The following is a 12,452-nucleotide window of genomic DNA, read 5'->3' as shown; positions in this document are numbered from 1 at the left end:
TCCAATTGAGGTGTGTACATACAGCTAGGGGTTGGCTTTGGAGCGCCAATACCCTAATTTCTCCTGGAGGAATGAGTCAATCTTCTCAATCCAAGCACGGGGAGCCGGCTTAAGGCCATAGAGAGCCTTCTGCAACCTGTACACCTTACCATTAGAAGAATTGAAGCCTAGAGGCTGCTCAACATAGATCTCCTCCTTCAACTCTCCATTCAAGAAGGCAGACTTCACATCCAATTGATAAACCAGCCATCTCCTGTGGCTAGCCGAGGCAAAAACTATGCATATAGTGGCCATCCGAGCTGTATCAAGAAAATCAATCCCTACGCGTTGTGCAAAACCTTTAGCAACAAGCTAGACCTTGTGCTTGTCCAATGTGCCACCACTGCGGTACTTGGTCTTGAAGATGATCTTCTTATGAGGAGGCTTCGGCACGAGATACCAAGTGCCATTCCTCTCAATCGACTCCAGCTCCTGCTCCATTGCTTTCCACCAATGATCATACTGTAAAGCCTCCCTCACGGAAGTGGGCTCCCGATCCTGCATGACATGAGTCATCAAACAATAATTATTGTAAACAAGCTCAGTGTGGTGGGCTTGGTTCCTCCGAGAATGCTGCGTGCCATCCTACGGCTGTCACTCCTTAGGGACCCCTCAATCCTTGCATCACGAAGAGTGTCAAGAGCCCAACGAGGAGGAGACCGGATCTCATCTTCTCGCCTTCCATTTGCTGAAGTTTCTAGAAGGTCTGCCGACGGCGGGGGAGCAATCGGTAAATCCGGAGGCTGGGAACTAAGCTCCTCATCTAAAGAAAAGTCCTCAAGAGGCACAGGCTCGAGAGGAACAGCCACTAGGCCCAACTATCACCAGGATCTCCAAGAATAGGGTGTTCCTCACCCCCCGCTAGGGTTGGAACTTCCACGAACCGAGCATCACGGCTCGTGTATACATCCCGCTTAACAAGATTGTACAATCGGTAGACTTGAGATTGCGAGTTATAGCTGAAAAACACGTCGTTTGAAAGCCGCTTCAAATTTATCACGTTGTGTCTTCGGGATATAAACATAGACATCACGCCCAAAAACCTTGAAATAAGAAACATCTGGCTTGGACCCAAAGTATGCCTCATAAGGAGTCATACCAACAACAGCGGAAGTAGGGGAACAATTAAGGATGTGAATTGCAGTAGCCATAGCCTCAACCCAGAGACACTAAGGTGCTTGGCAAAGCTCCGTCATGGTACGGGCCATCTCAATCACACTGCAATTCTTCCGCTTCAAGATGCCATTCTCTTGAGGGGTATTTGTATGGGCAAACTCCTGGTGAATACCACGATCTGCACAAAAAGGAGCAAACTCGTTAGAAACAAATTCTCCACCCTTATCCGATCGTAAGGTCTTCAACTTCCGGCCCGATCGGTTCTCCTCGAAGCGCAACCAATCCTTAAAGTTGGAGAAAGCCTCCGACTTTAGCTTCAAGAAATAAGCCCACATCATCCTGCTGTAATCATCCACAATGAGCATGAAATACAAGCTCCCTCAAAGAAACTCCGTCCTCATCAGTTCACAAATATCGGTAAAAACAAGTTCCAAGGGTATTAAAGACCCCGCGTTGAAGCCTTATTCAAAACAACATCATGAGTCTGCTTCCCATGGATGTAGAATACACAAGTGTTACATTAATAAATGTAACTTATGGGAGACAGGCGAGAGGAATGATCATCCGGGGGCCTGGGTACCCGAACAGGGTCAAGGGAAGCCTAGAGAGTAAGTGAGTCTAAGAATAGTAGGACTCACCTAAAGCGGACGGCTGGCAGTCGAATTAGGGAGAGGAGCCAGCAATCTTCTAGGCAAGGTTGGGTGGTGAATGAAAAATCTCTCTCGTGCTATTTAAGCGAAGGATCTTATACAGAGGAGTCACCGAATGGTATCGAAGACTTTATGACAGGCGATCTTATAACAAGGCTGCTGGCTCACCACAATATCTAGCAAACCTCGAACAAGCTGTCCCTTTGAGGCCTTCCGAAGGTAATCATAATTGAGGTAGCCAAACCGAGCATGCCAAAGCTCGGACTAAGTTTGTGATGTAAGAAGAAGAGAAGTCAAGGCAGAAGAAGACTGCAACTTATAAACTCCATTCTCCCTATAACCTAAAGAAAGAACCTGTCTCGATCCTTGATCAAGAATCCAAAAAGAATCCACATCAAATTCGACCAAAAGGCCGAGGGCACAAATCTTGTGCACCGAAAGAAGATGATACCCCAAAGCTGGCACATAAAGTACCTTGGATGTATGGGCACCACCACGTCCATCTGGAATAAGATGCATGTTGCCCCGTCTCTGTATGGGAATAGACAATCTGTCACCAATGAGAATCTGGAAAGGTTTTACCCTCTGAGAGTGTGGCCATTCAATTAGTATTATCTATTACTCTAATGTCATTTAATTCATTTGATGAAAGAAATAGGATTCCCACATATGTGAGGTTCCTCTCTTCCTCTTTGCAAAGGGACTTTTAGAATTGTGTCTACTCAATAGGTTTCAATCTGTACATGTTTAGTCATATAGGTGAGCAATCACTAATAATGAAAAGTAGTTGCAACCACCTAGTACATTCATTATCAATATAAATTCACTCTTTTGCCTTTCACATAAAGTTTATGTTTGCGGAGTTCTTAAAACACTATTTTCAAGTGTTGCTTATGCTCTTCTTCATCTTTTCAATGAACCAAAATATCATCAAAGAAAGTACATGTAAACTTTGATGTGCTCTAAAGATTCTTTCCATTATTTTATTAGAGGTTGCAAAAGCATTGGTGAGCCCAAATGGTAGCACAAGAAACTCATACAAACCAAAAGTTGTCCTAAATGCTATTTTATGAATACCTTAAGGAGCAATCCTTATCTGATGGCAGCCACTTTCAAGTCAATCCGGCTGAATGCGTTGGATCCATCCAATCTATCCAAGATATCATCAATTCTTGGAATGGGAAACCACCAAATTATAATTTTGTTGACAGACCTGTAGTCCACACACATGCACCAAGATCCATCCTTCTTTTGCACTAATAGGACTAGAGAGCAAAAAGGTCAAAAATTGGGTCTTATTGGACCCTTCTCCAAGAGCTCATTCACTTGCTTCATAATCTCCTCTTGTTTTGGCCTCACATAATAGGGTGGCCTATTTGGAGGTGAGCTCCAAGAAAAAGATCAATGTGATGATATTATGGTCTCTCTAGTGATAACTCGTCAAGTAAAGTGTCTGTAAAATAATCTTTTCGCTCCTTTGAGAAACTCATTCCTTTTTCATTCACATTTGAGATGGATTCTTCAATTCTAGACTTTTTGTTAGAATCTTTGACAAAAATCAAGTATGAGGAAATAGACTTTTTCATTGCTTTACAAAACTTGTATATGGGATAAGACGGAAATAGAGTTTCCTTCCACTCCCACATCAAAAGATACATATTTATCCTTAAAAGGGAATCTAAACTTTTTTTTATTCCAATCAATGGCTGGATCTGTTCTTCTATGTGAAGGTATTTCTAATACAATATCACAATGACCAAGATCTCCCATGACAAAACTCTCATGATCTATATAATCTCCTATCTTAATTCGTAGTTTCCCAAGAATGGGAGTAACTTCAGACTCCATCTCTTGAAAAGCAGCACTTGACATTTCTAGTGTTCCAAACCTCTCCTTTGGTAGATGTAGAGCTTCAACAATTCAAGGATGGATATAATGATATATAGCCCCTGTATCAAAATGAATGAGAACAGGTTGATTAGCAATCTTATCCCAAGCCATAAAAAGCTTCCTTTTCTCTCACAAAGTTTCATCCTGTTGCAAGGATTCTTTAGGTACAGCATTTGCTTGAGGTGTCTTTCAAGGTTGATTTTCCTTCTTTGCATTACAAGAACATTGACCAACTATGTGCCCTTTTTCTCCATAAGAGAAGCATTGTCCTTCTCTTATATATTCTACTAACTACCAATATGTTAGCTTCTTTTTGGATGCCAATATGTTGCACATCGGCTTTAAAGGATGAAGGCAAACACTTCTTGTTGAACATCTCCTTAAACTCTTTCCAAGACTTAGGTTCCTTTTCCTCTTGAACAACTTTGAGCCACAAATTTTAAAGCAATATCCTTTATATGTATTTTAACCATCCTAATTTTTTATTTTTCTGTATAATATTAACCACCAAAAGCAACTTAAAATTATCTACTAAAAGACACAACTTTCTAAGAATCTCTCTTACCATAGAAAACGTCAAACTTAACGCTCTTCTCTAGGCTTAAAGTCTCTTTTAGCATTGTTTTCCTTTGCTAAAAGCATCTTTGGAGATTCGACTACCATGGAAATAGTCGGTTCTTTGAATTTTTTCCTTGCCCTTCTCCATGGAGAGATTCTTGGAACAAGAGGAGGTAGCTTGTGTATGATGAGACTTTGAAGTCACCGCTTGGATGGATCCTCGAATGATAGGTGATATGTTACCTTTCATAGACTTAGTTACATCAATAACATTGATACCTTTCACGCTGAGATAAGACTTTGCAACCATAATAGCATCTATCTTAAAAGCCTTCTCAGTAAGGAAATCTTCAAAGACCTTCGCTTCAGCCCTTGCTTTAGCCCTTCTCTCCATCAAAGCTTGAATTTTTGGATCGGCTTCCAACTCCTTGTATCTTTGTATCTTCTCATAATCAGAGAAGCATACAAATATAAAGAATTGGGAACCTTCCAATTGTTCATCAAATTCTCCTCTTTGCCTCTTGACATGGTGAGAAAGTTAGGCCCAAAGATCTTGTCACCCAGAAAAGTTCTTGCAAAGAAGAAGTCCTTGCTTTGATACCAATGTTAGCGCAAGGAAAAACATGAAAATGACAATACTTTGAACTTAACCAACTCGATCAATTATCACCATGAAAATTAGGGGAGAGAGAAGTCAACACCACGTTGAGAGGCAAACCCACCCCTCCCCCTTTACAAGAATTTATTGAAACAAAACCACGGGCACCAAGTGACTAAACCATATAGAAAAGGTTGATTTGCTACAATTCTCAAAATTAGGGTTTTAAAACCCTAATTTCTGTAAACTCGGATAGCAAGCTGATTTTCTTCTTTAGTGCTTGGATTAGATCAAACTAAGTAGAAAGTGCTTCTTAGATGAGAGATAGATAGGAGAATACAAAGCATGTGGCTGAAAATTCAACATGAGAGTTATTCCAAAATAAAGAGTAAGATCTCCAATATATAAGTGTGGACTTGGGTGCTCAAAAGTGAAAAGTAGAGGTTACAAATGACAAGTGTTTTATAGAAAATGTTGATTTGCTGCAATTCTCAAAATTAGGGTTTTAAAACCCTAATTTCTGTAAACTCGGATAGCAAGCTGATTTTCTTCTTTAGTGCTTGGATTAGATCAAACTAAGTAGAAAGTGCTTCTTAGATGAGAGATAGATAGGAGAATACAAAGCATGTGGCTGAAAATTCAACATGAGAGTTATTCCAAAATGAAGAGTGAGATCTCCAATATATAAGTGTGGACTTGGGTGCTCAAAAGTGAAAAGTAGAGGCTACAAATGACAAGTGTTTGCTAAAAATGATAAGTGTAGAGATACTTGTCTCTTCAAAATGACACATGTCCTCTTCTAGAGGCTACATGTCACTTTTCTAGAGAAAAAAATTTCCAAATCTTCTACTCTAAAATCTCTCAAATGTTTAAGAATTTAAGATAGTTATTGAAGACAATATTGTTCCTTGTCAAATTCTGGAGCCTTTGACGTGAATAGAATTTTGATTTGAGCAACTTCAAAAATAGTAATCTCCTAAATTTTAGGAGTCGTCAAATTTAACTTCTATAGAGCTTCATTATATAGGTTCACCGATTCATGGTTTATTTCTTCGATCATAAGAATCTGGTTTAACTTTCTAAAACCACTCATTATATGGGCTTCCATTCAGTGTGACTATTTGAGTGTAAAAGTCTTAGTCATCTGAGCTTTCTGATCAATTTAATAACTCGATTAAACTTTTAAATTTTTTTGGGCATCTCATCAATGACGAGCCAAGTATAATTATAGGGCATTCTGACCATTGGCCACCCTTAAATAGAAAGATCAATATTTAATAATATTTTAAAACACTTGAATAATACAAATCGTCTTTCAAAGTACATGAGCATCAAATTAATTTGAAATCATTAAGCCAATATGTCTTGGTAACAATTAATATACAAAAGGTTTGTTACACGTGGTCTTTTAAGAGACTTGGCTAGTTGATACTGAAGCTTCCAATCATATGACTCTATGAGGTGATTTGTTGCAAGATCTATATCCTTCTAAGGATTCAATCAATGTTGGTAACATTGTATCGGTGCCTATCGATGGTATTGGCGCTTTGCCTTTGTTTCTTACCCGCACGTCAAGCTCTCTTTCCGAGGCCCTTTAAGTTTCAAACTTAGCCTTTCTGCTCCTCTCAATCTATGGCCTTACTAGGCTTAGTACTTGGATTGTCTTCACCAAGCAAGTCGTTTATATTGAGAATTCTTCTACAAGAGCTGTTATCCCGACAAGTTGGCATGAGAGTAGGCTTTATAGGCTCCATTCCCCTTCTCTTATGCAAGGTTCTTTGAGGCAATTATATATTGCTACACCCATTTCCGCTTGTGCACCATCTATTTCATAAGTTCCTCCCCATTCCCCACCTTCTCCTCCGATGGTTTCCTCGTACCCCCCATCCCTTTCAAAGGGGGTAACGATCTCGGTGATGTGACTGCAGATTCCTCGGCCCCAAGTGTTTTAGAGGGGGTTTCCCAGGATCATGAGAAGCTTTTTCATCAACAATCTTCATTGACGAACTTCATCAACATTGGCATTTCTCTTGCCACCCCAAGATCCACTTCTCCCTTAGCCTTCTGCCACATCCAAGATTTGAGAGGGAGATGTTAGCAATCATGATTGCCATGCCTTGTCGTCTCCTACCTATCAACCTTAGTTTAAGCCAGACGAGAACTTTAGGAGCTCTGACTTATCTATCACTTGTTTTGACATAGGAGATAGCTCATTCTTCAATAGTAATTTTATCACATTTCAGTGCATTTTCTCCTCCAATCGAGATTTTGTGTACATTTCCCGGGCAATTTTTGCATACATCAATTTGTCTCACCTGTTAAACATTGTCCATTTTTTTTAGGATTTTGTGCCCATCTAGCATTCCTACTAGCATTAAATACTAGTTAGCTATATTTTTTTACCCAAATCGTTGGTCGGCTAGTTTTGGGGATATTTGGCTATTTATAGCCTCCCACACTCACTTGGCAACTCATCTTCCTTCTTCCTTGACAGGTGCATACTCTGACTCTATCATCTTCCTCTATCTTTAGTGCTGCTATCATGAGAACGTGAAATTTTGAGATGCTTTAATCTTGTTGATAACATTTGATTAAGTTATTAATCAAATGTGCAAGGTTGTTTAAGCACATGTAATATACATGGCAAATATTCCATAGTAACAGGCCAAGGACCCTGAGAATGCAGTGGGTGACAAAGATAAAAGTTGTGATAAGTTATGCCAACTGGATTCTGTTGGTCAGTTGGTATCAATTTGGACCCTAGGACAATGGTTTGGCCAATAAGTGTTGGTAGTGACACTAGGTACTAGCATTAATTAATTAATTAATGCCTATCTAAGGATCAACAGAGACTAGAAACAACTCCACGTTGCAGCCTAGCCAATTTAATTATGGATTGGCACATGTAATTTTGGGTAGGGTCAAAAGGATTGAAAATTAATTTTTAATATTATTTAATTTTAAAAATTAATTAAATGGTTGGATAATGCTAAAAAAATGGGTTTAGAAGGCTACCACTTAGCAAAAATATCCATGCAATTTGAGAAAACGTTTTGACAATGAAAGTTACATAGCCTTGGCACAAAATCCAATAATCTATGCAAGGATGAAACACATAGAGATCCAATATTACTTCATCAATGAGAAGATCTTGGACTTGACCATTGATGTGAATTATTGTAAGATAGAGGATATAAGTTGGGGGACTTGTTTACCAAAGCACTTCCTCAAAAAGCTATTCTTCGTCAACATTTCAGATCCGTGAGTCTCATGCCACATCCAGGATCCGAGAGGGGGTGTTAGAGGATTGGGCACCTCTATGACGGGCACTCGGGCAAGATGACACCAACCAGGGAGCGGGCAGCAGCATGGGCACCAAGACAGGCAAAGCAGGCAGTTCGGACAGCTTCGCAAGCAATAGGCACCAGGTAGCTCTAGTAGCACTGCCACATAGCAGCCAACTGGAACAATCAGAACAGCCTGCTGGCTGACTGCATTCTTTTATTATTTTCTTTTGGTCTATTTAGGCCCTGTTGTCCATAGTCTCCAGCACTTGTATTTTCTGCAGATTGAGAGTTCCAACTGTTCATATGCAGACAGCCCCAAGTACGTGTTCAGTCCAATTATACACTTCCACATTGCAGCACTCTGGCATGTTCATCCAACTGCTACCCTTCAGCCTCGCAGCTCCTACAGGCTGCATTTTAATCCTAGCTTGATGACATCCTCATCATCAGGAACAGTCTAGCTCTGCATTTTGTTGTTTATAGCAGGCGCCAGGCGGCTGCTTGCACTCTGCATCATCCGGAAAGTCTCCTCCACACCTAGAGCCCCTGTTCTGCCCTTCACAGCTGCCGCCCTGATCAAAGTCACTGCTGGACAGCTGCGTTTTTTGTTTGGATCAGCTCTGGCTGCTGTTTTGCTGTTCCTGGAGGTTACCTACTGCTCCAGCACATTCCCACATGCTGCATTTAGCTGCCTGCCCACTTCTGTACCAGATTTCAGGTCTAACTAGTGGTCACTGTACTCAAAATCCCTCTCCAACAGACATTACACTTTGATTCCTTCTCAGCCCGCTCCTACCAAAGCCACCGGTTGTTGCACAACTACCATTGAGCATCCTTTGTGAAACCAGCCTTCCTTCTTGGAATGGCTGGTGATAACCTGATTTAAGAGTTAATTACAGCAATAAATAAATGCATATAGAATGAAATACACACTTTACCATAACATTCTTGGACAGTAGACACCCTGTTGGCCCCAAAATTGGCGCCCCTTGCAGTATTTCTTTAGCTTTCATTCAATTGGAAGTAGTACAACTCGAGATTCTTCAATCTCCTCCTGCTAACCAATTGCTCTTGCTGTCATAGATGACCAGCAAGCCTTTTGGGTGATTTGCCCCTTGTTTCACCCAGGACTTCTCCAATTTGACCCTTGGTTGGCCAAATGCTGCCCCAAATCAATTCGGGATGGGGTGGCTCTTGAAATCCCTTGATAATCTTCAATTATCAGCTGCTGATTTCAGTCCCTTGAGCCTTCAATCTCTGGCACGGATCCCAAGGTGGCTGCTAAACCCTAATTTCTGCTGTAAATTAGGGTTTACTGCAGAAATTACAGATCAGCCTACCAAAAATGGCTGAGATCTCCTCCAAATGGCTGAGAATTGCTGAGAATGGCTGAGCATAGGCTGAAGGAGATGAGAGAATGTTGTAGAGAGAGAAAATTTTGAGATTTGTCACGAAGAACTAATCAAAATCAGTTGTTGCCCTACTATACCAGTCCCAAACGGATGCACCAACAACAATAGGAGCATCAAAGACTGTGATCTTCAAGAAAAAGTGCATCAGCAGCAATCACCAGCTTCCCAAGGTCAAGAATATGCAATCTCCATCACCAAAATGGTCTCCAATGGCTGCTAAAAGCTGGCAGTGACAATCCAACACCTCTTTCCAACAGCTCAAAAATGAAAAAACGAGATTTCCCTCTCCCTTCAGCCCTATTTTGCCTTTCCCCCACTTGCATGGAAAAGTTTTGCCAAATGGCAGCTTTCTTTATCCATCTTTCAGCAATTTCCAGTCATTTAATTAATTTTCAGAATTAATTAATTTTGAAAATTAATTCAGCCCTTAATCCATGCCCAAAAAATTGACCTTGCTTATCCAAAAATTAATTGGCTAGGCCACTTGCAACCCAAAGTGGTCCCATGCATTAATTGACCCTTAGACAAGCATTAATCCATTAATTAATGCCTAGTCCCTAGTGTCACCACTAACACTTAATGGCCAATTAATAGTCCTAAGGGCAAACTGACACCAAAATTCACCTAGAATCTAACAAATGTAACTTGTTACAACTTTTGCCTTTGACACCCATCGTTTACACAGGGTCCTTTGGCCTTCAACTGTGAAAAAGTAGCTTGCACCTCACATGTGCAACACATGTGCATCTTTTAATTGCATATTTGATTAATCCTTTAATCAAATATCAATTAAACATAAGCAAAGCATCAAATTCACATCCTTGTGACTACAACAATAGTTGAGGCTATACAATTGCTTCATTTGGCTCACATGTAACAAGGAAGCCTTCTCCAAATGGTACATAATAGAAGCAACATCAAAAATAGAAGGCCAAGTTGAATGGTGACTTCCAAAGGGAAGTTGAATTGCAGGTCTTGATGAGCTTGATGCTCATGAAAAGGGAGAATGGTACTTCATGTGTGGCCAAAAGGATAACGTGAAGGAGGCTTGTCCCAATGTGTCCAAGTCAAAGCCAAAGAAAGAAGAGAAGCAATAGTTCAAGCAACTTTTGCTCCATTTACTCCACTCATTCCAAAGGTGCACCCACCACTTCTAGCTTCAAGGTCCACCTCCTATTCAAATCAGCAAGTGTCTAGGAGCACCTTGGATGACATGATATGACTATACAGAGAAGGTGGATGATGCAACCACATGTTTGGGTTTCTAAGTATGCTATCATTTGTTTAGACTTTGTCACATGCCATGGAATGGCCAGCCCCACGCATTGGGGGACCCCACTTCATTGCACCTACAAGGAGAAGGTTCACCTCACGTAGCTTGTTTGAACATGATGCACAGCATGCTATGGAGATTCAACCTTTATCATGTTGATCATGACTAGGGGTTACGCTATCTAGCTTGTGACCCATAACACCAAGCCTCAAACTATGCATAAAATACTTACAGCCCACAGATAACCCCACAAGTAGACTAATGGCAAGGACAAGGTGGATGTGCCTGGTATCGTGATTCAGACAGTGAGGACTACATCCCACAAACTACACTGATGAGCTAGCAGCAACTCCCGCATTCCCAGTTTGGCAGACGTCACTTGCTCTTCCCAAGACAGACTTGGCTCCTTTTTCTGTGAGAATGCCAGTTATGAGCTCCAAACCGTGATCGAGTCCGTCATTCACCTCTTTGAGTTCTTGATGCCCCACTTGGCACTGTCCAATACACCAACTTCTTATCCAATTTTTTTTGCCAGTTCTGCGTGCATCTCTCGTTGTTTTTTTAATGAAATGTGGTGGACTGCAGGCCCTAGAAGAGCCCAAAAAGAGCTTTTGGCCATGTTGAGTTATCAAAGATCCGAACACAATAGCTGGTGAGAGGTGTTGGCGATCCATAAGACAAAAAAAAATTACCTGTTATAACCACGAGGCAATGAGAAATTACCTGCTTATAACGAACTTCAATGGTATAGATGAGCTGCAACTGGGCGAGTTCATGGCCTTCCGATCGCGACACTTCAATGACAGTTGCATTCGGGAGCTCTTCGAAGATGCGCTCGTTGTCACGCCTGATCGCATGGCTGGGCGATCCGCCCTGCATCCGGAAGTAATGCGAGCCCGAGCCCGAGCTCGGCTCACGGCGCTTGATTGCCATAACTCCACGAATCTGCGGCTACAAGAGTGATAGGCTGATCGGTGGGGTGGCTCCGCGTTGGGGATGAGGCGCAGGGAGAGGGGGGAGGGGGCAATTTGTTAGAGAGGGGGAAGTAGAGGGCATATACCGGAGGCAAAGATTCGTATCGAAACCGGCCGGGGGGGGGTGGGGTTGGGGGGGTTGCACAAAATCTCTGCCAGAAGGAAGGATCGTCCCTGTGAGGCGGAAAAAAAAAAAAGCAACAACAAAAAGGTAAAAGGGATGCGAGAAAGGCGAGCTCTGCTGCGATGGCGGAATGCCTCTCTCTCTCTCCTCTGCGTCCCCTGTTTTTTCTGGGCCTAGTTCCGGACGACTCCGCAAGCAAACGAGAGAGAGAGAGAGAGAGAGAGAGACGCAGAGAGAGAGAGAAAGAGACCTGTTCTTCCAAATGCTTTTCTAATCTGTTGCTTTTGCTGTTTTTCCCTTCCTTTTCTTTTTCGCATTTTCCAATTTCCGAGCTTCTGCCACCTCGTTCCCTCCAGGCTCCCCTCTGCCCGTCGTCAGCCTCTTCTCCACGTGGCATTCGTTCTTTGGCCCCTTGCCTTTGTCCACTTCAGCCCATGCCCTCGTGGAATCCACTCCATGTCCATTGTCCCCCTCCAACTTCCAAGAGTCCCCCGCATTAGCCCATGTCCACGTGGCAACTTGGGCACAAGC

At 41.9% G+C, this 12,452-nt stretch overlaps 1 protein-coding gene across 5 annotated transcripts in view; it reads right to left on the bottom strand.

Annotated features, from left to right (window-relative positions):
* The window catches only part of PLDP1 (phospholipase D P1), a 129,821-nt gene extending 117,650 nt beyond the window's left edge, over positions 1 to 12,171 (bottom strand). For 4 of the 5 annotated variants that reach the window (XM_087682827.1, XM_087682830.1, XM_087682832.1 and 1 more), the window contains exon 1: positions 11,547 to 12,170. In XM_087682827.1, the coding sequence (XP_087538953.1) occupies positions 11,547 to 11,756 (210 nt within the window). In that variant the 5' untranslated portion in view covers positions 11,757 to 12,170. Of the gene's footprint in view, positions 1 to 11,546 lie in introns of all 5 variants that reach the window. The other variant, XM_087682828.1, reaches the window with a different exon arrangement.
* Positions 12,172 to 12,452: the final 281 nt, after the last annotated feature.

Source organism: Lygodium microphyllum, chromosome 8, assembly GCF_053477565.2.
Source record: "Lygodium microphyllum isolate KBCC chromosome 8, Lygodium_microphyllum_v1.1.10, whole genome shotgun sequence".
In the NCBI taxonomy this organism is placed as follows: domain Eukaryota; kingdom Viridiplantae; phylum Streptophyta; class Polypodiopsida; order Schizaeales; family Lygodiaceae; genus Lygodium; species Lygodium microphyllum.
The sequence above is the reverse complement of the archived record's forward strand: the minus strand, read 5'-3'. Positions and strand labels throughout refer to the sequence as shown.